This window comes from Phyllobates terribilis, unplaced genomic scaffold (genome assembly GCF_046119375.1).
Source record: "Phyllobates terribilis strain yellow unplaced genomic scaffold, ASM4611937v1 Scaffold_4__5_contigs__length_816908805, whole genome shotgun sequence".
Taxonomy (NCBI): Eukaryota; Metazoa; Chordata; class Amphibia; order Anura; family Dendrobatidae; genus Phyllobates; species Phyllobates terribilis.
The window spans coordinates 518,263,455-518,291,204 of NW_027362764.1; the positions used below are offsets into that span (position 1 = coordinate 518,263,455).

At 43.2% G+C, this 27,750-nt stretch overlaps 1 protein-coding gene across 1 annotated transcript in view; it reads left to right on the top strand.

Annotated features, from left to right (window-relative positions):
* The first annotated feature begins 20,642 nt into the window (after positions 1-20,642).
* Positions 20,643-27,750, top strand: part of SCGN (secretagogin, EF-hand calcium binding protein) — a 98,258-nt gene continuing 91,150 nt past the window's right edge. The window contains exons 1-2 of the mRNA XM_073678874.1: positions 20,643-20,810; positions 22,094-22,161. Coding sequence (XP_073534975.1) covers positions 20,741-20,810; positions 22,094-22,161 — 138 coding nt within the window. The 5' untranslated portion in view covers positions 20,643-20,740. The remainder of the gene's footprint in view (positions 20,811-22,093; positions 22,162-27,750) is intronic.

Here is a 27,750-nt window from a genome sequence, read left to right on the forward strand (position 1 = left end):
GTGGCGAGGTAACAATCATGCTTCCTTCCTCTGTCCTCTCCCCCCAACCTCGCACAACAGAAATGTGATCAAGGTCTCCCTCATCTGATGAGTCTTCCATCAGTTCGTCCTCCACTTCTTCCTGGGCTCCTGCACCTTCCTCACTAGTTTGGCTGCTACCATGCGCCCTGGTAAAACCATCTCCCCCACCCTCACATGCCTGCCGCCTTGGTGCTGCCGACCGTCTGGACCTTGCAGATGTTAGTCCTTCCGCATACAACTCCTCCTCCTCTACTTCCTCCACCTCCTCTTGTGCCACCACCTGACTCCGAATTCTGTTTAACATGTGCTCCAGCATGTAAATCACCGGAATAGTCATGCTGATAATGGCATCATCAGCACTAAACATCTTCGTCGCCATTTCAAAACTGTGCAGAAGGGTGCATAGGTCCCTGATCTGAGACCACTCCTCCAGCGTGATTTGCCCCACCTCTGGATCTCGTTGGCCCAGGCTATACGTCAGAACGTATTGCGCCAGGGCTTGTCGGTGCTGCCACAGTCGCTGCAACATGTGCAGAGTTGAATTCCACCGGGTAGGCACATCGCATTTTAGCCGGTGAAGTGGCAGGCCCAATGACTTCTGTAGAGATGTAAGTCGCTGAGCTGCGGGATGCGAACGGCGGAAGTGAGCACACAGCGACCGTGCCCTCTGCAGAAGGCCATCTAGTCTGGGATAGTGGGCTAAAAATTGCTGGACAACCAGGTTCAACACGTGAGCCATACAAGGCACGTGTGTGACATTGCCCCGGCGAAGGGCCGCACCCAGGTTTGCAGCATTGTCGCACACGGCCTTCCCTGGTTTCAGGTCCAGTGGAGACAGCCATTCATGAAATTGGTTCTCCAGAGCTGACCACAACTCCTCAGCTGTGTGACTCACATTTCCCAGACATTTCAAAGTAAAAACCGCCTGATGACGTTGAGCCCTACTGCCAGCATAGTAAGGAGGTGTGCAGGATCCCTTCTGCGCAGTTAGAAAGCTTGTGGCATGACCAGACAGGCTTTGGGTGCAGGTGGAAGACCGAGAGGAGGTTGAGGAGGCAGAAGCAGTGGAGGAACTTTGACATAAAGAGGATTGACGCACAACTCGTGGGGACGGCAAGACTTGGACAGCAGCCCCTTGTCCTGCTGTCACCATAGTTACCCAGTGCCCAGTCAGCGACATGTAACGCCCCTGTCCATGCCTACTCGTCCAAGTGTCTGTGGTGAAATGCACCCTGTCACACACAGAGTTTCTCAAAGAAGCGGTGATGTTGTGTGCGACATGCTGGTGGAGCGCAGGCACACCTTTCTTTGAGAAGTAGTGCCGACTGGGCATCTGGTACTGGGGCACTGCGACGGACATAAGGTCTCGAAAATCCTCTGTGTCCACCAGGCGGAAAGGCAGCATTTCTGTAGCCAAGAGCTTGCAGATGGTGAACTTCAACCTCTTAGCTTTCTCATGGCTAGGAGGAAATGGTCTTTTACTTGTCCACATCTGAGGGACCGAGGGCTGGCTATTGTGCTTAGACGGGGTTGATAAGGGTGTCCCCGGCAAACTGCCGGTCTGTGAGGAAGATGCAGGCGGACATGTTAGGTTGCCTTGATCCAAAGGTGGTGCTATCGATGTCAGACAGCGCTCAACACCAGCTGGTGTTACCACCTCCAAAGAAAATGATGACCTGCCAATCACGCTGGCTGTTGCGGGTAAAGAGGTGGCAGGTCTGCGCCCCAAAACAGGTGTGACTGCTGTCCCCCCAGTCACAGAGGATGAAGAGGCCGCGGATGCACAAGATATGGCAGACGGTGGTTGGCCCGGCCGGCTAGGCCGCATTGTAGCACACTGAGCTTCCCACTGCAACTTATGCTTCATGTCCATGTGCCGGTTCATGCATGAAGTACTCAAACTATGTATTTTTTGGCCTCTACTTAGCTTTTGCTGACAAATGTTACAGATAACACGAGTTGGGTCATCTTTATCGATCTGAAAAAATGCCCAGGCTATGCAAGGCTTAGCACCCATGCGACCTGAAGAGCCACCACGACTTGTGGTGAGAGGCAGAGTTGTGTTTGAGGATGCAGTTGTTGACATGCTTCCAGTACTACGTCTCTGTCCAGGAAGGCGCAACCTGACCTCGTCGTCACTAGCATCTTCCTCCACCTCCTCTGCTGACCTCATCTCTTGGCTGACTGTGGGTTGACAGTAAGTGGGATCTCCAACCTCATCATCATCACCCTGTGTGTTATCACACCCGTCGTCCTCAGAGCCAACCTGTTCCTGCCCTGACAAAAAACTAAAGTTGTCGCTCCAATCAGGTATTTGAGTCATATCATCGTCTTCCTCATTGTCTCCACCAACAGGAGTTACAGTTTGGGAATGAGGGTCTACATTATGGTCAGAACCTTCTGCGTCTGGTCCTGGATCCGACTCATAAAGATTCTGGGCATCAGTGCAGATCATTGCCTCGTCTGGATTCACAGAAGCGCTGGAGTCGACCTCTGTTTCCCAGGCTATAGTATGAGTAAACAGCTCTGCAGACTCAACCATCTGTTCTACCTCATACTCAGACGGGCAGCTGGAGATTTGGGAGCTGTGAGGAAGCAAGTGCGATTTGGGTGACACCTTTGAGGACTGGAGTATTTGTGATGTTGAAGTTGATGTGGAGGAGAGCCCACTTAAAGGAGCACTTGATATCCGTTGAAGCACCTGCTGTTTTTGTGCCTCATCTGGAATTTGTAGCGATTGGCGTGGCCGTAAGAAAGGGATCTTATCACATTGTCCGCTAAAAGAAGTAGACATTTTAGTTTGGCTGGAAGATGGTCTTTCTTCTGCAGATGTTACTGTTGCTTTAACACCTACCCCACGGACACAACCTTTTTTCCCCTTCCCAACACGCCTATTCCCCTTTCCACCAGCAGCAGGCCTTTTTCCACTCATTTTGGTGGTTAACTAATTCACAACTCTGGAGTTTTTTGCACAAAAAAACAATGGATGGTAACCGAGCAGAGCTGAGTGGCCAAACTGTGGTATTAGGCCAAAACTATTGGCTGGGTTAGATGCAGAAAAAAATTATATTCAATTTGCAACCTGATGGAGGTCAGTATAGATGGACTAATACAACAAGTCCCACACACAGCTAGAAGCCCAATATTTTTTCAGAGGTAGATGCAGAAAAAAATATATTCAGTTTGCAACCTGATGGAGGTCAGTATAGATGGACTAATACAACAAGTCCCACACACAGCTAGAAGCCCAATATTTTTTCAGAGGTAGATGCAGAAAAAAATATATTCAGTTTGCAACCTGATGGAGGTCTGTATAGATGGATTAATAGAACAAGTCCCACACACAGCTAGAAGCCCAATATTTTTTCAGAGGTAGATGCAGAAAAAAATATATTCAGTTTGCAACCTGATGGAGGTCAGTATAGATGGACTAATACAACAAGTCCCACACACAGCTAGAAGCCCAATATTTTTTCAGAGGTAGATGCAGAAAAAAATTATATTCAGTTTGCAACCTGATGGAGGTCTGTATAGATGGATTAATAGAACAAGACCCACACACAGCTAGAAGCCCAATATTTTTTCAGAGGTAGATGCAGAAAAAAATATATTCAGTTTGCAACCTGATGGAGGTCAGTATAGATGGACTAATACAACAAGTCCCACACACAGCTAGAAGCCCAAATATTTTTTCAGAGGTACTGTAGATGCAGATAAAAATTATTTTTAATTTGCAACCTGATGGAGGTCAGTATAGATGGACTAATAGAGAAAGTCCGACACACTGCTAGAAGGCCAAATATTTTTTCAGAGCTAGATGCAGAAAAAAATTAGATTCAGTTTGCAACCTGATGGAGGTCAGTATAGATGGACTAACAGAGAAAGTCCCACACACTGCTAGAAGGCCAAATATTTTTTCAGAGCTAGATGCATACAAAAAATTATTTTGAATTTGCAACCTGATGGAGGTCAGTATAGGTGGACTAATAGAACAAGTCCCACACACAGCTAGAAGCCCAATATTTTTTCAGAGGTAGATGCAGAAAAAAATATATTCAGTTTGCAACCTGATGGAGGTCTGTATAGATGGATTAATAGAACAAGTCCCACACACAGCTAGAAGCCCAATATTTTTTCAGAGGTAGATGCAGAAAAAAATATATTCAGTTTGCAACCTGATGGAGGTCAGTATAGATGGACTAATACAACAAGTCCCACACACAGCTAGAAGCCCAATATTTTTTCAGAGGTAGATGCAGAAAAAAATTATATTCAGTTTGCAACCTGATGGAGGTCTGTATAGATGGATTAATAGAACAAGACCCACACACAGCTAGAAGCCCAATATTTTTTCAGAGGTAGATGCAGAAAAAATATATTCAGTTTGCAACCTGATGGAGGTCAGTATAGATGGACTAATACAACAAGTCCCACACACAGCTAGAAGCCCAAATATTTTTTCAGAGGTACTGTAGATGCAGATAAAAATTATTTTTAATTTGCAACCTGATGGAGGTCAGTATAGATGGACTAATAGAGAAAGTCCGACACACTGCTAGAAGGCCAAATATTTTTTCAGAGCTAGATGCAGAAAAAAATTAGATTCAGTTTGCAACCTGATGGAGGTCAGTATAGATGGACTAACAGAGAAAGTCCCACACACTGCTAGAAGGCCAAATATTTTTTCAGAGCTAGATGCATACAAAAAATTATTTTGAATTTGCAACCTGATGGAGGTCAGTATAGGTGGACTAATAGAACAAGTCCCACACACAGCTAGAAGCCCAATATTTTTTCAGAGGTAGATGCAGAAAAAAATATATTCAGTTTGCAACCTGATGGAGGTCAGTATAGATGGACTAATACAACAAGTCCCACACACAGCTAGAAGCCCAATATTTTTTCAGAGGTAGATGCAGAAAAAAATATATTCAGTTTGCAACCTGATGGAGGTCAGTATAGATGGACTAATACAACAAGTCCCACACACAGCTAGAAGCCCAAATATTTTTTCAGAGGTACTGTAGATGCAGATAAAAATTATTTTTAATTTGCAACCTGATGGAGGTCAGTATAGATGGACTAATAGAGAAAGTCCGACACACTACTAGAAGGCCAAATATTTTTTCAGAGCTAGATGCAGAAAAAAATTATATTCAGTTTGCAACCTGATGGAGGTCAGTATAGATGGATTAATAGAACAAGACCCACACACAGCTAGAAGCCCAATATTTTTTCAGAGGTAGATGCAGAAAAAAATATATTCAGTTTGCAACCTGATGGAGGTCAGTATAGATGGACTAACAGAGAAAGTCCCACACACTACTAGAAGGCCAAATATTTTTTCAGAGCTAGATGCAGAAAAAAATTATATTCAGTTTGCAACCTGATGGAGGTCTGTATAGATGGATTAATAGAACAAGACCCACACACAGCTAGAAGCCCAATATTTTTTCAGAGGTAGATGCAGAAAAAAATATATTCAGTTTGCAACCTGATGGAGGTCAGTATAGATGGACTAATACAACAAGTCCCACACACAGCTAGAAGCCCAATATTTTTTCAGAGGTAGATGCAGAAAAAAATATATTCAGTTTGCAACCTGATGGAGGTCAGTATAGGTGGACTAATAGAACAAGTCCCACACACTGCTAGAAGGCCAAATATTTTTTCAGAGCTAGATGCAGAAAAAAATATATTCAGTTTGCAACCTGATGGAGGTCAGTATAGATGGACTAATAGAATGATGCTATGCCCAAAAGATTTTACTTCACTAGGTGCAGTAAAAAAATTGGTATTCTATACACAGGTGGTATATCTTGCAACACAGATAGGCTACTCCACTGACTAACACACTCTGCAATAGGCCAAAAAGGATTAGCTTTGCTAGATTCAGCCAAATGCTGTGAAAAAAACTTGCACAGCACTGGCACAGACCTGCCTGGCAAAAACTGATAGGAACTGATGTAACCTAGTCCTGAAAAGGACTCCAATTACAATTAGTCTTTACTCCCACAACCTATCTATTTAAGAGCACAGACCTGCCTGATAAAAGTCATAGGAAATGCTGTAACCTAGTCCTTAAAAGGACTGCAATCACAACTATTCCCTACTCCCAAGCTATCTGTATATTTGTGCGAAAATTGGCTTGAAATTAACAAGGTATAGCGCACACAGCAACAGCGGTGCCGTCTAACACGCAGCTGCAGCAGTGAGAAAATGGTGGCGACGGGGAAAATGGCTTGGTCTTATAGGGCAAGGACATGTGACATACACTGCCAATGACACATGCCCTTGCTTGTGTGAAAAAAAGCACTTCGCTCCGTGTGTGCGCTGCTGATAGGCTGACAGATTGCACCTCCCCACTGTAAATGCGGGAAAGAGAAAAAAAAATGGAGATCTTCATTGTTCCTGCAGAGATCCATCCCCTGCCCCTCCCCCCACCCCGCTGTACACTCAAACTGCGTATTAACATTAATTTTCATCATTACTGAGAAAAAATCCAGTTATGATTTTGGTGCACGAACAGTTATCGAACATAACCTCGAACAGCCGAATTTTTCTCAAATTGTTCGTGTTCGCCGAACGGCTCGAACACCGCCCAAAACAGCTCAAATTTGAGATTGGCGAACAGTTCGAGTAGAACAACGCTCATCTCTAGTGCTGACGGACCAAGGCCCGGCCTTTGAGGCTGAATTGTTCAAGGTGTTCTGCCATCTCTACGGGTGTAAAAAGATCAGGACTACACCGTACCACCCACAAACCAACGGTCTCTGTGAAAAGATGAACAACATCATCATCGACCTGCTAAAGACCATACCACTTGAGGAGAGAAACCAGTGGCCAGACCTACTACCAGACCTAGTGGATCTGTACAATCATATACCAGTCAGTTCCACCAATTGCACTGCGGCATATCTCATGCGGGCAAGGCCAGGAAAGCTGCCCATGGATTTGGAGCTTGGTGTTGTTGAACCTGAAGCTGATACGACCACTGAGGACTGGGATACCACCAGATAAGAGCAGTACAGAAGGATACAAGCTTGTGTCAAGGACAGTCTTACTCGGGTGAGAGAAAAGCAGGAAATGCACTACAACAAAAACGCACCAGCAGAACCTTTCACACCTGGTGAAACAGTACTAAAAAGGAAAAGACGCAACCACAAACTCGACGACCAGTGGGAAAAAGACCCCTACACTGTGTTACCATCAAGGTTTGACAACAAAAAGACCTGCGTAATTAGTCGTGATGGAGGAAGAACATCTGCTACAGTGTCCAGGGACCATCTAAAATTGTGTCCACATCTACTAAAGACTCAGGGAGAAGTGTCTCTCACAACCCAGGAAGAACCTAAAGAAACAGTGATACACAATGACCTTGGAGACTTCCCAGCGGATTGGCCTCAAGTAGGAGGTGCAGTGATCATTCCAGTACTCCAATTCTATGCACAGCCAGAAAACCCTCCACAGCAAGTTGAACCTGTAAGTGCTGCAGAAGAGCCAGCTCAAGAAGTGTCCCCGGATGAAGGATCCCCGGCAGGAGCAGAGCAAGAAGGCCCAGCCAATGGTAGACTTGCCAGTCCAAGAGAGAGGTTAAGGCAGTTTTACAACATGGTCACACGTAGAACTGATAGAGTAACTGAGGATACAGATACTGACACTCCACCAACCACAGCACTATGCAGATCAGTACGCAGCACAAGAGGTAAACCTCCAGTTAGGTACACTCAGTAAATAGTCAAAGTTTCTGAAAATATATATAGTTACCCCTGGGGTATTGTATGTTAAATTGTAATGTACTGCATAATTGTGTATTTTCCATGCATATGTACATTATTTTGTGTTTTGCTTATTTTTGAACAGTTTAAGTGATATGGACACTTTGCCTATTTAATTCTTTATGGCTACATAATGAACTGCGTGGCTGAGGACTGTGTGCAGCCCAAAAAAACTCTTATTGTATATAATTGCGCCCCTTGGAGTGCCCTTTTAGGTGACCTCAGAAGTAAAACCTGTCTGGAGTGGCACGTGTGGAGGTCCGATTCGGGATCTTCATGCCCTGCAGCCACCCCAGGGCCTATGTAGAGGGTTTAGGACAGGTCCCTCAAAAAACACAAAGTACTCTACCTTGTGAGATGGACATCCTTCTTAGGAACCTCACCACAAGAGACTTGGATTCTGAGGACACTCTGTAATTGTTATTGTTATGCAACATTTAAGATTCGTGCCTCCCATAAAGGGAAGACTGTTTTAGTATTGCTTATGTTACTATTGTTACTGTTTTTATAAAATGTACTTCAGCCCGGGAGTGCTGAGTTTAACTAGGGGGGAATATGAAGCCCAGCTGTGCTTCGTATCACAAATCCCAGAAGGGTGTATTGAAGGATTCCTCCACAAGAGGCCCCCATAACCATTCACACATCTCCACCTTCCACCTCAGACCACCAGAGGGAGCCCGTTAGGGAGATATAAAAGGGAAGGTGGAGCCAGGCAGCAGTTAGTCTAAGTCTGTTGATGAGTTCCTGCAGAGCGAGACACAGAAACAGGTCAGTCTGCAGTGGAGCTCAGTGACTCAGCAATTCCTCTGAGAGTTCAGTTGGTGCAAGCCTGAATACAGAGTGGAGTCCAGACTCGGGTGTTGCTCAGAGAGGTGAGCTTTAGGTGTGCCGGCGCCATAAGATCGGTGAAACGCGGCACGCTGCCGTTAGTATGAGTAGCCTTTTGAGGGTCCGAGTAGGCCAAAGGCGAAAGAGTAGAGAGAGTTAGTTCCGAGGGGGCAGAGGAGCTTAATTAGCTCACCCCGAAGAAGCAGTTACCGGACACCGGGTCTGAAGCTTGCCGGGATCTCCACGACCCAGTAAGATAAACCGGAATCCCTGGAGAACTACAAGTCCCCGGATCGCTAAAGTGCTGATACGTACCAGAGCCAGGAGACACATAGGCCCTGTAGGTCGGGAGCGTGCACTCCAAGAGAAGGCCCTACCACAAGGTCAGCCAGCGCAGGACAGAGACAAAGTTAGGCCTAGCTCCAGGCAGGTCAGAAACGTATAAAGCAGCAGCAAGAACCAGGAGGCCCAAAACCTGCTCATTGGGGAGGATCCGGACATACACCCTTCACCCTACAGTGCTCCGGGGAGTGCCTGAATTCCACCAGTAAAAGGTACTGAAGTGGCTATTGTGTCCGTCCTTGTTCTTGCTCTGGCCCGGCGGAGTCTCTTTGTCCTGCATCCCCGTCCGTACCCTGCCCTGAGGCCTAGCTCCACCTGTGGGGTGCCATACCATCTAGCTGCCTTATCACCGGCCTCAGTGGACTGCGCAGCGCTGGTGAATATCATCAGAAACCATAGGTGGCGTCACGAACTTTTATAAACTTAACATCTATCAACGCCTCAGAAAAGAGAGACCCCAGAGTACGGGCCCGGGAGCCGACCACCGCTACCTCCTTAAGGCTAAAGGCCCGGGTAACCGAGTAATCCCCATCCCCTGGGCTTGTCAGGTACATCTTGTCACTGGTGGGATGGCTTTTATCTTTGGTTTTGTCTGGTGGTTGTTCCGCTAAAGACCAACGTAGTTATTAAAGTGGGCTGAACTCACTGATTTCAGGAGAGACTAACAACTATCTCTGGACACTTGCTTGACAGGTAATATTAGAGGGGATAAGGATTGTCAGACTGACTTTAAGCCCCCAACCCTTTTGTTCTATGGATAATAAATAGCTATTGCTACTGTAGAATAGGAATGTAAGTCAGAATAATATGTGCTTTATGCACTCAGTCCGACCCATACCATTAATTTGGTAAGTCCCTCAAGCAGGGAGGGAGAAGATTAACTAGAAACTGAGAAATTTAGAATGTGGATTTTTTTGGGACATCAAATATAAAACAATTGTAACTGTGTGGGGTCTATGGAGGTTATTCTGGCAGGAGTGATTGTAAAGGTGGGGATAGAGAAATAGAAAGCGCTACCCAAGCATAGTAGTTAGGATATTATGCAAAGGTAAGGTATAGGTAATATACTCACCCAAGTTGGTTGTGCTGAACAGGCACAACACTGACAAAGAGCTTTATAAAGAGACTGGAGTTTCTCCTACGGTATGTTGCGCATCCAACACCATAGTGGTGTGCTTTTCCCGACCTCAAAGCCGCTCCACATGAATTAATGGAAGGAAACAAACTTGGGATGGCACTTCCATTAAGGTACGGAGATCGCGCAGTCCATATGTCCACAATGAATTTATTACTTGTGATTAAAAAACAGGTTTACTGTCAAACCACATTTACAATAAAAACTTTTTTAAAAACATAAAGCGTTTCTACTCCTATGAGTCTTCATCAGGTGTAAAGAAACTAGTGCCATATAGAAAGATTTATATCTTGTCCTACTTAATTATGGGTGGAGTGTTCCCTTTCACAAAACCCAATCACCAGTATCTAAGGATGGCACCAGTCACAGGCAGAGGAGCATTTGCTAAAAACTGTTATAAAACAAAAAAATACATTCAAATCAAAAATATATATTTAAATGAATGGATCATTTAAAGTCGCTCAGCCTCACCGCCTACAGCCAGACACCGGCCCCGCAGCATCTCACCTCTTCTGCTGCCACCGGGTTCTGGAGGGAATGGAGGGTCCTGCTTCCTACAATCCTGCTCCACGACCACCGCAACTCCGAGCTGCTGGAGCAGTCCAGGTCCACAGCATTCCTCCACTTCTGCCAGCTTCCTGAGGGACCCTCCTGTGACCCCCACTCCACTGCCCCCCAGGTAAGATACCTATTGAGACTATAAGACGGACCTTCATCTTGTAAAAAATATTTTTTTCCTATTTTCCACCCCAAAATTTGGGGTGAGTCTTATGGTCTGAAAAATGCGATATATTTATAGAGACCCTTTTGGGATTATTGTAAAATGCAGAATAAACCATCTTTATAAACTGTCATGTACGACACGGCATACAATAAACAACACCAAAGTCACATGGTCAAAATGAACTTAGAAGCAGATGTTCATTGTTGAGCGGCAGCTCTGTCAATTTAATATCCAGGGCATGAATAATTTATTCTTGTGGCACGTTGCATGAAGCAGATGATGAAGAAAACATTTGTACATTTTTATCTTTCATAATTTATTAGAATACACCCACAAATATTTTACAGAGAGAAAAAAATGTTGCAGTTTCCTGTTGTTTCATCTGTTCGTAGAGGTAGGAAGATGGCTTTATATGTATATAATACATACTGTGCATAAATAACCCTGGAACAAAACTGCAAGTCGGGAAGAATAGCCTGAATGCATTGTTCAATAACAATGCCTCAGGCTAATGGACAATCTGTAACTGAATCTTCACTGACAAACTTTCTGTAATCCAGTGATGTACAACCTGCGGTGTGGTGCTCGTATGTGTCCTTAAGTATCTGATCACAGTCATTCTTTTCTATGCCTGGTGGGTGCTCACATGTCAAAGATTTGCCATTGGTGCAACCTGGTCAGCTGCACAGGGGCCCAAGAGGTAAGGGGGCCACTGCAACCTCCAAAGTAGATGGAATTGTGCATTATGGTAAGATATTGGACTGCAAAGGGCACAAATATTCTTGTACACGGGTCCTGTCCACCTCTGTGAAATTGTTAGGTTCTTTTTAAATATTTGATCAAATGGTGTGAGCTCATCTGCCAACAACAAAGTGACCTCTGTTTAGATGGATCCCTATACTAAAAGACTCGACTCTCTCTGTGCATAGGCCTTGAATGAAGTGAGGAAGAATAGGGATTTGGGTGTACCTTCAAGGTATTGCACCTTATCCATTTATCTTTCCAAAACTGTTTTAAATTAGAGCAAAATATCACAGTATCCTATTCATCACAACTTTATTTAAGGCCTAGACAGAGAGGGGTGAGTGTGTAGATTAAGGTTGCTTCTAAACAGAGGTCCCCTTGTTGTTGACAGATGGGCTCACATAATTTGATCAAATGTGTGCAATAGTTGAATTCATGTACAACATGTAAATAAAAGTAAGTAAATTGAACCACCACCACTATAAACTTCAATACAGACAACACAAGGAAAAAGCAAGGTGGGGCGGTGCCTCACCCTTCGCAGCCACTGTCATATCCCTGCCTTGCTGCGGAGATTGGCACCCTACAGTTGTGCAAGTGGTGCCCCAGCTTACCGATGGGTAACCCTTCTGGCCCTATTAGACCCTAGTCGATGAAGTGAAAAGCCCAGTTATTAGGCTACAATTGATATCACAATAATGTTTCCAAAACAGATAAAGTGCTAAGTGCATCTGAGCAAATCAAATTAGCCCATAAACTTTGTGAATAATGGTGCAAAATGCACATGTAGGAAACAATAATGCTCTAATTCAGGAATTATCCATCTGACAAAGAAAATGCAAATTTTCAGTATAGAGGTGCCTCTGAGGAAACTCTCAATTGGTTTCAGAGAAAGAAAATAAAGCTACTAGAATGGCCACCCAATCACCTGACCTGGATCCAAATGAGCTCTCCTGTGTATGGGAGAGTCGGTTGAGATGGCTGTTGGCTGAACAATCAGCTGAAGCATCATTTTGCCAACATCCATCTAATGTGTATGGCCAATTGTGACGACACAGCATTTAACATTAATTATGCCTGACGTATATTTTCAGTAGGTCAAGAGACATGGGCCTTTGTTATATGAGCCTCAACATTGACTCTTGAGTTGACGTTTGTTGCAGCATATTGTGTTGCTATCTTTGGAGGATAGGGACGCAGGGTCATTGAACAATTGATGTTTGCTAATATGTTGATTACAAATTGTATAGGTCCATGTAGCTTGTTGATCTGCAAAACAGTAGAGGACAAACTAGGCAGATTGATTAAATACTCAAACAATGAGAGTTAATCTCATCCCACCCCCCACCCCCACCTGACCTGTGGATGATGACATGAACCACAAATGTGGGTATAAAAATGGATTGCTATCCTTCTGCGAAAAGGGGAGAGACTACAAAATAACAGCCAGGACACCATGGCTCCATCAAGAGGGACTTTACAGAACAACAGTCAAGGCACCATGGCACCATCAAGGGGAACACAGATTTGACATTCTACAGGATGCCGGCTTAAGGGACCATATAGATCTGCTCCATTGACCATCACTGAACCCATGGAGACATTCGGGGAAGCCAGGTTGGGACCCTCTGTCACCTGGCCCCATGGATATGTTTGGAGCAGCCAAGTTGGGACCCTCCAATCACCTGAGTCCAAGGAGACATTTGGGGAAGCCAGGTTGGGATCCCCTGGTCCCAATGGAGACGTTCAGAGAAGCCAAGTTGGGATCCTCCGGTCACTTGGCCCCATGGGAGAAGCCAGGTTGGGACCCTATAGTCAGCTGACCATGTGCCTCATTAGACTGTCAGCTTCCTAAGCTTGTCGTTACCTCCTCTCTATGGGTGCCCACCAAAAAGCAGGGTGCCACTGGTTGGGGTAGTCGGCCCTGGAAGCCCCAAAGTCGCAGCTCTAATCCCAGCAAGTCAGTGGAAGGGTGAGACTCTGTAATTTGCACCATCTTGGGTATTTGCTGGGACTGTTTTATATGTTAGTGTCTGTTGGTGGTGCAATAAAGTATTGCCACACTGTTTTACCCTCACCCTGTGTTGTCCGAGTAGTATTCTGCCCACAGGAAAGGAGTGCGGGCATTTAGTGGGATGAGCCCTGGTCTATGCAGTCTCGGGCCAGCGGACGAGAGCACCCACTGACCCACGTGTCTCCACACCAACTTTAGTTAGGGCTTTAGCATTAAGGCTTGATTTTACAATGAAAGCATTGCAGCTCCTTACAAAGTAGTCATCCATATAACCTTCTCTTACACTCATTGTCTTATCACAGAAAAATAACTGTGAACATATATTGTAGATTAGAAATACCCCTTAAGGTGGATCAAATGCTTTTGTTGCAGTACAAGAAGTCTCTATATTAATGAGCCTAATGTTTTGTTTTACTGAGCCTACTACTCTCATTTAGTCAGACCAGAAAAATCCTTGCACACTCAAACATCAATCTAGCCTTGACAGTTTCTAGGTGACAGGAGATAAAATGCATGAATAAATGAATAAAATAAGTGTTAGTAACCTATACAGTGAGGGATACAGGCAGGAAGGATAGGAACTTAGCACTTAACTGACTGAGGAGTGTTATATTTTGCCACTATGGAAGCATGCCACTAAACTCGAAGGTAAAATGAAAAATATTGAATATACTGTATTTATTGGAAGATGCAGTATAGCTTGTATTTTATATATGTAAACATCTGCTTATTTTGACACTAAGAGTCCAGTGGGCGGTCCTATTCAGTGATTTACAGATTAATCTCAATCAATGAGTAACACAACCCAATGGACTAAACAGAGATTAAAATGAATTAAAAAATCTTTTCTACGTACATACTCATTATATGTTAATGTGATAATTTCTTCCTTCATAACATGCTGCCAATAGGTTGAACTGCATTTTCATAGTGATGGGTTCCCCTTAAGCTCTGTAAATTGTAAGGTGGAGTCTCCTGGGATCAGTCTTCTTTTCCCTGCACATTCTATAGATTCACAATTTGATTAAGATCTACGAAATTTAACTTTGAGACCTTAAGAATTTTGAGCCAATATTTTGAACACTTTGTCATGTTCCTCAATTAATTCCTGAATAATTTTGCGGTGTTGCAGAACGCACGGTAAGATTTGGTAAAATTCATGTCTAACCAAGTATATCAGTTGAACACAGCGCTCACCAGGTAGTAACAAAAATAAAAAAATCTTTACTTCTCCACGAAAGTAAAACATGGTCTTTTTCAAGCTGCCATAAAAATGTACAGATACAATCTTATATAGTGTGGCAATTAGCCAGTCATAGATTAGATACTCCCACCCAAATACAGCACATTATAAATACCCCACATAATGGACCTCAGTACAAAACAATTCATATCAAATAAATATCTAGTCATGGCTGAAAGTGTTAAAAATAATGACTTTTATTAGTTAATTTAAAATTCTGACATTACAACACGTAAATAAAAGTAAGTAAATTGAACCACCGCCGCTATAAACTTCAATACAGACAACACAAGGAAAAAGCAAGGGGGGCGATGCCTCACCCTTCGCAGCCACTGTCATATCCCTGCCTTGCCGCGGAGATTGGCACCCTACAGTTGCGCAAGTTTCGCCCCCACTTACTGATGGGTAACCCTTCTGGCCCTATTACACCCTAGTCGATGAAGTCAAAAGCCCAGTTATCAGGCTTCAATTGATATCACAATTAGTATAACAGATTGCAAAAGGCAGAACATATATGCTAACGTGGGTGAGCAGTGTGCACTGCAATGGCGGGAAGGTGATCACCCACAGCGTTAGCATATACGTTCTGCCTTTTTCAATCTGTTATACTAATGAAGGTCACATGACCCAAACGTCTTCACTTTTTGGATTGCTTGCACTTTAAATAAATATATTCAAAATATTCTCTAATTTACTACAAATGCCAAGTTTTTTTCACTACTTTACAAGGGATAGGATCCTACTTGTGCACCACATATAGGAGTGCCATGGTACTACTTTACTGGGATTTAGATCCAGACACACAAAGAAAATAAAGGTGTATAACAAAACATGTGTAAATGCAATAATTTTCTGGGAGAAAGACTTAATTTTCTGGAACAATTTCTAGGGTGCCAAAACTTTCAGCCATGACTGTTTAATCTGTGATAAGTGATGAAAATGAAGATCCTACCACGAACATCCGTCCCAAAGTCAGTATTCATACTGGATGACTGCACACACTTATCCCACAAAAAATAAGAATGTTCTTTACTCCGGTGTCCACTTTTGGGCTTATATTGTGCTATCAGTATGCTCAAGATTCCATTTTAGGAAATGCCACATACATCCAGTGCCTTGAAAAAGTATTCATACCTGGGAACTTTTCTACATTTTTTCACATAACACCTATAAACTGGAATGTGTTTTATTAGGGTTTTATGTGATATACCAACACTAAAGTAGCAAGTATTTGTGAATAGTAAAGGAAATGATACATGGTTTTCTAATTATTTAAAAAATATAAATCTGAAAAAAGTGCGCATTTGTATTCAGCCCCTATAGTCTGATACCTCTAAATTAATTTCTAATTGATCAACTGCCTCCATAAGTCACATGATTTGTAAATTGAGTCCACCTGTATGTCATTTATTTTCAATATTACTACATCTGTTCTTTGAAGGCCTCAGAGGTTTGTCTGAGGACATTAGGGATTAAACAGCCTGTTGAAAACCAAGGAACGCACCAGACAGGTCAGGGATAGAGTTATGGAGAAGAGTAAAGCAGAGTTAGGTTATAAAAAAAAATAGCCCAAGCTCTGAACATCTCACGGAGCACTGTTCAATCCATGATCCAAAAATGGAAGGATTATGGCACATCTCAAAACCTACCAAGACATTCCTGTCCACCTTAACCAACATCACAATAAAGGAAAGCATTAATTAGAGAAATAGCCAAGAGACCTATGGTCACTATGGAGGAGCTGCGGAGATTCACAGCTCAGGTGGGAGAATCTGGAGAGAGTTCACAGGACAACTATTATTCATATACTCCACAAATCTGGCTTTATGTGAGAGTGACAAGAAGAAAGTCATTTTTGAAAGCAAGCCATAACAAGTCCCATGTGCAGTTTGCAAAAAGTCATGCAGGGGACAGCTAAAATGTGGAAGAAGGTGCTCTGGTAAGATGAGACCAAAATAAAACTTTTTGGGCTAAATGCAAAGCGCAATGTGTGGCTGAAAACTAACACTGCACATCACCCTGAAAACACCATCCCTACAGTCAAACATGGTGGCGGCAGCATCATGCTGTGGGGAGGCTTTTCTTCATCAGGGACAGGGAAGCTGGCTAGAGTTGATGGGAAAATGAATGGAGATAAATACAGGGCAATACTGGAGGAAAACCTGTTATAGGCTGCAAAAGACTTGAGTCTGGGGTGTAGGTTCACCTTCCAGCAGGACAACAACCCTAAACATAATAAATAATTTTATGTGTTCATACAACACATAAAATCCCAATAAAATACAAGTTTGTGGGTGTAATGAGAAAAAACATGGAAAAGTTCACAGGGTATGAATACTTTTTCAAGGCTCTGTACATTTTTTTAATTTCTTTAATTGAGTATGCTTGGATATTTTATATGTTAATACAAAAGTGCTTTTTACATCATTTCCTGGAATCTAGTTAATTAATCTTGTAACTATGCCGGATGTTCTGTCCTTGCTACACGTTACCCTGAGGTGTGCATAGTCTGACAGGCAGCTAAACCTATCTACCGTAGTCCACTAAGAAGACTGTTTCCTGAAATCTGTGCAGTTTATTGAACATTAGTAAATACTGTACATTCAGTGAAACTATGAGCAATGAAATGCCAAGGTATCAGTACATGTATACAGGTAACACAAAAATACATGAGGCAAATGGCTGAACAGTTTATAAACAACATGTGTTAAACCAGCCGGTTATCCAGTCTTATAAATGCAACTGACTAATGCAGGGGTGGGAGTCTTAGTTATCTGGTGGCTGCAAACAAGTAGCACATGATCCTTCTTACCAGCGATGCTATCATGAAGAGGAGTAAAATGGTGCATGTCCTCTGAACACCAGTCTGTGAGGTAATGAGCTTCTTCTTAGTGGTGGGTGGCTCACGAACGAACCGGGACAAAGCGCCGGCTCCCTGCTGTGAACGATGGGAGCCGGCACCCCAGTGAGAACCATTGAATACTCTGAATGGCTCTCACTGGGCGAAAAATTCCCTGCTGGTGATAGCTTACAACTACCCAGTTTGGTGTTGAAGGAGTAGTCCATATTTGTAGCTTTCTCTTGGTGTTATCTCTAGGAGTTATCTGCTTGGTTTTGATATTGTGTGTATTCCCTTATCCTTTCCCATTTGGTTTGCCCCTCCTCCTGTTCACTTGATTTCCACTTTGTTCTTTTGTGAGCGTATTTGTATGACTGCAGTTTCATTTCATCCCAGTCTGTTCCCCTGTTTGTCTGGTTTGAGCTATCCAATTCACATTGGTTCCATACCTCCCTGGGTGGGGGAGGGAATAGTTCAGTGTGCATTTAGGAGCTCAGTAAGGCACGTGGCCCTGGTGTCCTCACCATTAGAGGTAATCCAGGGAGCAAGGATAGCTAGGGAGCCCGCTAGCTTTAGGTATAGAGAAGGAGCCCATTGCCCCAGGAAATGAAGTTACAGTATCGTGACACATGCACAATCAACCAGTATGGATACTGGCCTTGGGATGGATGTTCTTGGTAGTATCTTTATTTATATATTTCAAATATCATTCATCTCTCATCACAGATCATAGATATTCATTGATGTCAAAGTAATATTGATTGTTTTGAACCAAGGTCCATTATGTGGGATTTATAATCTGACGTACTTGTATGGGCATATATAATCTATGATTGCCTAACTGCCACACTTAATCCATATATAAGATTGTATCTGTCAGCTTGAAAAAAAGACCACATAGGTTGAAATTTGCTGTTATATTTATATTGAGAAGAACTTTTTTATTTTTGTTACTTTGTGCTGAGAAATTTCTCCAATTGATATATGTGGATCAGCATCGAGTGGATTTGTAAAGTTTTCAGAAAAAAGTGCACTCCATAAAATCAATTTCAATATTTGAAGATATTAAAATAGCTAGATGTCATACGCGTTTCGAGCGTTAGAACTCTTATTTAAAAGGGTTGTTCACTATTAGGACAAGCCCTTCTCACTCCTCATGTTTGGTCCCGTTAAAATAAAAACACTTATACTCAACTCCCGTGGAGGTGCCGTTCCACTACTGGAATGGTGCCTGCATCGGAGGGGAGTATAGGTGTTTTTATTTTAAAGGGGTCAAACATGAGGAATGAAAAGTTGACAGACATAGATTCCTGTCTATGATTAAGGGCGGTAATGCTCAAAATGCACATGGCATGTATCTATTTTTTAATTTTTTCAATTGTAGAAATTGATTTTATGGAGTGCCGCATTTTCTGAGAACTTTACATGATTTGAATTGGATATAACGAGAAATCCAGAGCACCCATCACACAAGGGACACAGTCTCACCTTTGTGGACATAACATGCAGTGATAAAATCCTTTTTCTTGGGGTGCTTTCACATTGCGTTTAGGCACCCGGTCAGGAGGCAGTCTATTACATCTGGGTGTGAGCCTCCAGTAAGTGTACATGCCCAAAAATGATGCACGGCAGAGTACACATTTGCTCTGTCAGCACCATTATAGTCAATGGCCCCGTCATCGCATACGTTCAAATCCCATTTTGCGGGAGTTCAGGTGGGGTTCGGACATAAGCCCTGATGGGGCCACTGAACAGGTGCCTGAACACAATGTGAAAGCTCCCTTATTTATATGGATTTGTTGACTGTATTTGAACCTTGTCGGCCTACAGCACAAAGTGTGCTGCAGACAAACCATTTTTTGCTAGTCAACTCTAACCAAGGTCACACAGAGCTAACTGCTGGCAATTAATGTGCAAGAGGAGAAGAGTGGAGCTGTGTGTCATTACAAACACTGCTTTGCATCTATACCAGGCATCAGGGAATAAGGTCCTTGTTCCCAGTATAGATGCAGAGTTCTTTATGTGACAAGCACTGATTGCACACTACAGCTCTTATTTCACAGCATGAAAGCGCTGTGAGAGGAGAGCTGCAGTGTGTCACATTCAGCTCTCTGCATCAGTTACAGATACTGGCGCGTTATTCCCAGATACCTGGGAGAGGTGTAGAGTTCTGTATGTGACAAGTGCTGTCATACTGTGAGATGAGAGCTGTTGTGTGCAGTCAGTGCTTGTCACATAAAGCACTCTGCATCTATACTGGGTACAGGGACATTATTCGCTGGTGCTTAGAATAGTTGTCAAGCAATTTTTGTAGTGACATACAGAGCTCTTCTCTTCCCCCCAAGCAGATAGACCTGTGTGACCTGGTTGGACATGAGTCTTACCATCTCACACAGAGAAGGACGGTTCTGACATTCTCCAGGTGGCGGGGTTTAGAGGGTTGTTGGGGATTTTTACCTGCTTGACACCTCCTGCTTATGATTGGGTAACGCCATACAGGTGACAAAGTACACGCACCTATAGAAGAATTTCTGCAAAGTTTTAGCAAATAAACTTTACAAACTAATATATCGGTGACAGAGATAAGTAATATTCAGAACTTCAGTCACGTCATCATAATGTGGCCAGTTTAGCAGATAAAATGTGGTGAAATAATGTGTTTTTTTTATGCAATTGTAACTCCAGATTAACTAAAAGCACAGTATTGCATCTTCAGTAGTGGTTCATAGTCACTGTATTTCTGTGGACTATAACTTGTAACATAGTAAGAGTACAGCTCAGTATATCTTATATCCAGGATGCAGCCAGTCTGTTATAGTAGACATATGGCAGTGACACCATGCAAACAGTAGGACTCCTGATAGGACTGGCTGGACTTTACCCTCCGGCATATGCCACAGCTACATACTGCCTCCTGCAAGCAAAGCAACAAGTGTAAGAGGAGGAGGAGGAGGAGGAGGAGGAGGAGGAGGGAGAGCAAGTATAAATAGAGCAAGAGCTGAAGTAGAGAGAAGGCTCCGCTCCCCTGCGCTCCACACTGACTGCCAGCAGCGCCGACCGGCATCCAGCACCATGGACAGCGGCTTCCTCAAGCTGGACGCGGCAGAATTCTTGGAGATTTGGCAGCGCTTTGACTCTGATGGTAAGAAGCTTTACACATAGCATTAACCAGGCTCAGGGTATAAGGGCAATGCACACTGCAGAAACTAAAAGTACTATGTGCACACAGAATACACAGATATCTGAGAAATTCATGTAAGTCATGATGATAGATAGATAGATAAATATGTGATAGATAGATATGTGTTAGGTAGATAGTGATATGTAGATAGATATGTGCTAGACATGTAAATAGATATATATGTGATAATATGATAGATAGAATGAATAGATAGAGAGATATAATAGATAGATGTGTGATAGAAATGTAGATATATATGTGATAGATATAGATAAATAAATAGAAATCTTATAAATATGTCATAGATAAGTAGATAGATAGGTAGATGGATAGATAGATAATAGATAGATAAGTGATAGGTAGACAGATTAGATAGACTGAGCTATATTTTAGAGTGACACATGATAGATATTACAGTGATTTATGTCCAGTAGCTAGATATGTGATAGATATATAGATGAATAGATAGAAAGATAGATGATAGAGAATAGATAGATAATAGATATGTGTTAGTTACATAGTGATATGTAGATAAATGTGTGATAGACATGTAGATAGATATATATGTGATTGATAGATAGATAGATAGATAGATAGATGTGTGATAGAGAAGTGTTAGGTAGATAGATATGTGGATAGATATATATATGTGATAGAAAGGTAGATAGATATGTAGACACATTAGATTGAGTTAGATTTTAGAGTGACATGATAGATATTAGAGTGATTTATGTCAGATAGATAGATAGATATAGATAGCACGGACTTATTGAAGAATTAATTAACTTTGGGAACATACAGTTGATTCTACTCTCTGCAGTAACATTAATAAACCCATTATCTGCAATACTTTCTCTGAGTTTTCTTCATTAAAGTGACTTTGACATTTCCTTTCACAGGCAGATAAGGAAATCACATTTGTAACCAGATCTTTTCTTTTGCCAAAGTCTCATGTGTTCCATTTACAAGGAAATTGCTTTCACATTAATTTTATTGAGGAAAGAAATTTAGGATACTGGGAACTATTAGCCAAATGCCAGACCTGATGTGACCCTGAAGATCTGACCTGTAATAGCCTAGAAGTTTTTACACAGCAGATCAGCAAAAAATAGAATTTGTTAATTGGTTTTATGTCATATACCTGACTTTAGCTTTCTGTTGTGGAATAGGTTGTTAGAGCCAGAGGACCTTATAACGTGTATGGAGCTAGTATATGTATTGAAAGGTATTATCTTTATGTTTAGATAATGGCTATATTGAGGGTAAAGAACTCGATGACTTCTTCTGCCATCTTCTCAAGAAATTGGGCACAGTGAGTACATATTTTTATTATGATTAATGATGTTTTGAAAATAATTATTCCACTCTTTCAGCCTATATTATGATACGTACAACTCCACAATGTCAATGTGGCATTAAGAGTTGTTACACTAACATGCTGTGTGTGTGCCCCACACATCTATATTATCCGTATAATCTAAATTCCCTATTTCAACCATACATGCACTCTAGGATATGACACACATCACTATTATTCCATATTATTCCCATGCTTTCTTTTTTAGAATACTTAACAAGTCAATTGTTCTCTACAGAAAAAAAGTTTGATATACAATATAACAATTATTGTATTCTAGCCCCCCACTGCACATTGATAAATGAAATGACTTTCCCACGCCTATAATAAAAGTATATAAGGCAATTCATCTAGGATCTGGGGCAGTTCAGCCAAGGGCAGCAAAATATATAAAGGTAATCCAGCAATCAGATTTGCTTTCTCTTGTCACTCTGTGTGTGATGATAAAGCTAAATATGCTATGAATACTTATTGGTCTTTGTAGAAGGAAAGGAAGTCTACCATTTTGGTTACAACCCCAGGCAGGGGCATACATAAAAAAACATTGGGCCCCATAACAAAAGTCCTAACTGGGTCACTTACTCCCCCCCAAAAAGAAAATATTCAGTAGGTGGTGTCATGACAAATACATGTCGTCACAGAAGGGCATACCTCCTATTTTTTATAGACAAGGTGATGGACATGCATTGCAGCATGTACTTAGTAAATGTGCCCCTATCGAATTCCCTTAGTGTTCTCACCCACTGCCCTACCTCTGTCATGGTCCCAATAGATTATGATTAGTGTTGAGCGAGCACTAAAATGCTCGGGTGCTCGAAGCTCGGGCCGAGCTCGCCGTGATACTCGGGTGCTCGACCCGAGCAACGAGCCCAATGTTAGTCTATGGAAGACTCGAGCATTTTTGCGGCGGCTCCCCCGGCAGTCTTTTAAAAGCCTAACAAGTGCCCAAAACGATAGTGACAGTGCTCAAATGACATGGGCACAGCATGGGGATCGCCCCAGGAAGCATTTCTGACCCCCAGGTCACTGCTGTCAACAACGTGGTCAGAGGTATTAAGCCACTTTTACAGGCTCACAATAAAACGTTCAAAAACGAAGGTGAAAGTGCTTTCCTGTGAAATATGTTAAGGATAGTGTTGAGCGATACCTTCCGATATCAGGAAATATCGTATTGGATTGGATCGGACCGATACCCATCCTGTATCGGATATCGCCGATTCCGATACAGGAAACCAATGCAAGTCAATGGGACACAAATATCGGAATGAAAATAAACCCTTTCCTTCCTTGTAGGCTAATTCTACATGAAGTAAAACAACTAAGAATAATGTAGAATGTATTACACGAAAAGCCGGCAATTCATCAGCGGCATACACCGGTACCCGACAATTTACAACAGAAAGAATAGAACATCACACATAGATTAGATAGATAGAAACATGTCAGTCACATATATATGAAGTACAGTGACAGTGTTGCTTACTGTACTTGTCATTTAGTGTAAAGGATTTATTTAAAAATATAATAGTGTTTTCATGCACCGTCTCTTTAAAAAAGCCGGCCGGCAATTCAGCAGCGGTGCCCGACAATTTAGAATAGAAGGAATAGAGAATCATACATAGATTAGATAGATAGAAACATGTCAGTCACATATATATGAAGTACAGTGACAGTGTTGATTACTGTACTTGTCATTTAGTGTTAAAATAAAGGATTTATTTAAAAAAAATTGGCGTGGGGTTCCCCATAATTTTAGTCTCTAGCGGAGGTTAAGCAGACGGCTGGGGCAGATGTTTGAAGCCTGGGAAGGGGGTAATACCCACGGAGCTTCCCAGGCTACTAATATCAGCCCCCAGCTGAATACCTAGCCTTTACTAGCTATTAAAATGGGGGACCCCCTCAAAAAAATGACGTGGGGTCCCCCCTAATTTAATAGCTAGCAAAGGCTATACAGACAGCTGGGGGCTGATATTAATAGCCCAGGAAGGGTGCCATGAATATTGGCCCCCTCCCAGGCTAGAAACACCAGCCGTCAGCCGCCCCAGAAATGGCGCATCCATAGGATGTGCCAATTCTGGCACTTAGCCTCGCTCTTCCCACTGCCCTGTAGCGGTGGCAGTGGGGTAATAGGGCTGGGGTTGATGTCAGCTTATAATGCCAGCTGACATCAAGCCCAGGTTAGTAATGGAGAGGAGTCTATAAGACACCCCCATTACTAACCCCATAGTCAAAGTTAAAAAATAAAAACAAACACCCAGAATAAAGTCCTTTAATTGAAATAAACACACAATTCTTTATTGTTCTAAATTAAACTATACTTACCATCACGCCCATTCCAGCTGAAGCCAACGATCTCCTGCAATAAAATAAAAATAATAAAGCAACCTCATCCTTACCTTTCCATGGTTCCCAGGACAGCTTCAGCTCTGCTACATCGAGATGACAGGCTGGACCGCAGCAGAACGCTGCCATCCAGCCTGTCATCCCGCAGACACTGAGAAGCGCAGGCATGCTTGCGCTCCTCAGTGTCTCTCTGTGACGGCATCCAGATGAGCCGAGTTCATGTCCAATGAACTCAGCTCACCTCATGCACGTCACTGACAGCGTGGGAGAATTCTCCTGCACTCAGCGCTTCAGCGTGAGAATTTTCCCACGCTGTCAGTGACGTGCATGAGGTGAGCTGAGTTCATTGGACATGACCTCACCTCATTCACGTCACTGACAGCGTGGGAAAATTCTCACGCTGAAGCGCTGAGTGCAGGAGAATTTTCCCACGCTGTCAGTGACGTGCATGAGGTGAGCCGAGTTCATTGGACATGACCTCGGCTCATCTTTATGCCGTCACAGAGAGACACTGAGGAGCGCAAGCATGCCTGCGCTTCTCAGTGTCTGCGGGATGACAGGCTGGATGGCAGCGTTCTGCTGCGGTCCAGCCTGTTATCTCGATGTAGCAGAGCTGAAGCTGTCGTGGGAACCATGGAAAGGTAAGGATGAGGTTGCTTTATTATTTTTATTTTATTGCAGGAGATCGTTGGCTTCAGCTGGAATGGGCATGATGGTAAGTATAGTTTAATTTAGAACAATAAAGAATTGTGTGTTTATTTCAATTAAAGGACTTTTTTCTGGGTGTTGTGTTTTTTTTAAATACTTTACTAGAAATTCATGGTGGTCATGTCTAATATTGGCGTGACCCCATGAATTTCGGGCTTAGGGCCAGCTGATAATGCCAAGCTGGCCTTAACCCCTTTATTACCCAGTGAGCCACCGCACCAGGGCCCTGGATGAGTTGGGTACAGCGCCAGAAGATGGCGCTTCTATGAACGCGCCATTTTCCGGAGTGGCTGCGGACTGCAATTTGCAGCGGGTGGGGCCCAGAAAGCTTGGGCCTCCTTGCGCTGCGGATTCCAGCCCCCAGCTGCCTAGTTGTACCTGGCTGGACACAAAAATAGGGCGAAGCCCCACGTATTTTTTTTTTAATTATTTCATGAAATTCATGAAATAATTAAGAAAAAAAGGGCTTCCCTATATTGTTGTGTCTAACCAGGTACAAATAGGCAGCTGGTGGTTGGGGGCAGCCCGTTCCTGCCTGCTGTACCTGGCTGGACACAAATATAGTGCGAAGCCCCATGTAAAAATTTTTTTAATTATTTCATGAAATAATTTTTTAAAAAAAGGGCTTCCCTATATTGTTGTATCCGGCCAGGTACAAATAGGCAGCTGGTGGTTGGGCGCAGCCCGTTCCTGCCTGCTGTACCTGGCTGGACACAAATATAGGGCGAAGCCCCACATCAATTTTTTTTTTAATTATTTCATGAAATAATTTTTTAAAAAAAGGGCTTCCCTATATTGTTGTGTCCGGCCAGGTACAAATAGGCAGCTGGTGGTTGGGCGCAGCCCGTTCCTGCCTGCTGTACCTGGCTGGACACAAATATAGGGCGAAGCCCCACATCAATTTTTTTTTAATTATTTCATGAATTTCCTGAAATAATTAAAAAAAATTGACGTGGGGCTTCGCACTATATTTGTGTCCAGCCAGGTACAGCAGGCAGGAACGGGGTGCGCCCAACCACCAGCTGCCTATTTGTACCTGGCCGGACACAACAATATAGGGAAGCCCTTTTTTTCTTTATTATTTCATGAATTTCATGAAATAATTTAAAAAAAAATACGTGGGGCTTCTCCCTGTTTGTGTGTCCAGCCAGGTACAACTAGGCAGCTGGGGGATGGAATCTGCAGCGCAGGGAGGCCCAAGCTTTCTGCCCCCCCCCCCCCCGGTGCAAATTGCAGTCCGCAGCCACCCCGGAAAATGGCGCGTTCATAGAAGCTGGATGCTGTACCTGGCTGGCATATAAAAATATGGCAAAGCCCACATCAAAATTTTTGGGAAAAATTAATTAAAAAATAAATAATAATTTAGGGACTGCATCTTTATTAACTCCTCAAATGTCATTTAGTGTTAAAATAAAGGATTTATTTAAAAAAAAATTGGCGTGGGATCCCCCATAATTTTAGGCTCTAGCGGAGGTTAAGCAGACGGCTGGAGCAGATGTTTGAAGCCTGGGAAGGGGGTAATACCCACGGAGCTTCCCAGACTACTAATATCAGCCCCCAGCTGAATACCTAGCCTTTACTAGCTATTAAAATGGGGGACCCCCCCAAAAAATGACGTGGGGTACCCCCTATTTAATAGCTAGCAAAGGCTATACAGACAGCTGGGGGCTGATATTAATAGCCCAGGAAGGGTGCCATGAATATTGGCCCCCTCCCAGGCTAGAAACACCAGCCGTCAGCCGCCCCAGAAATGGCGCATCCATAGGATGCGCCAATTCTGGCGCTTAGCCTCGCTCTTTCACGCTGCCCTGGTGCGGTGGAAGGGGGAAATAGGGTTGGGGTTCATGTCAGCGCCAGCTGCCATGAAGCCCAGGTTAGTAATGATGGGCGTCTATAAGACACCCCCATTACTAACCTACAAATTGTTAAAAAGAAAAAACACACTACACCCAGAAAAAAATAATTTATTTGAAATAAAACACACAATTTTATTTAATTCTTAGTTTACTAAAAAAAAATAGTTACCTGTCCACGTTCCTGCGCTGATCTCCCATGCACAGCTGTCACATCTGGAGATGGTGACAGCTGTGCATGGCTGCTGTAAGCTCATGCTGCCGGGAACACGTCCGCTCCCGGCAGCGGGAGCCACTGACTGAGGTCACCGGAGTGCATTCAGGCAGCGCAGCTCCGGAGACCTCCTTTACGGCACTGCTGTACCGTGGGAATTTCTCACGATACAGCAGGGCCGTAAAGGAGCTGACCGGAGCAGCGCTGCCTGAACTCCGTTGAACCCGCTTATGCAATGACGGGGCTGCTTTATGGCCCCATCATTCTAGCGGCGGCAGCGGTTCAGAGCGGTCACATTCTATGTGGCTGCTCTAAACTGGAGATCATCGTGGGACACTCGTGGACTACTACGGAGGGGTAAGGATAAGGTTGTGGTTTATTATTTTATATTTTATTACAGGAGATCGATGGCTTCGGGGAATTAGG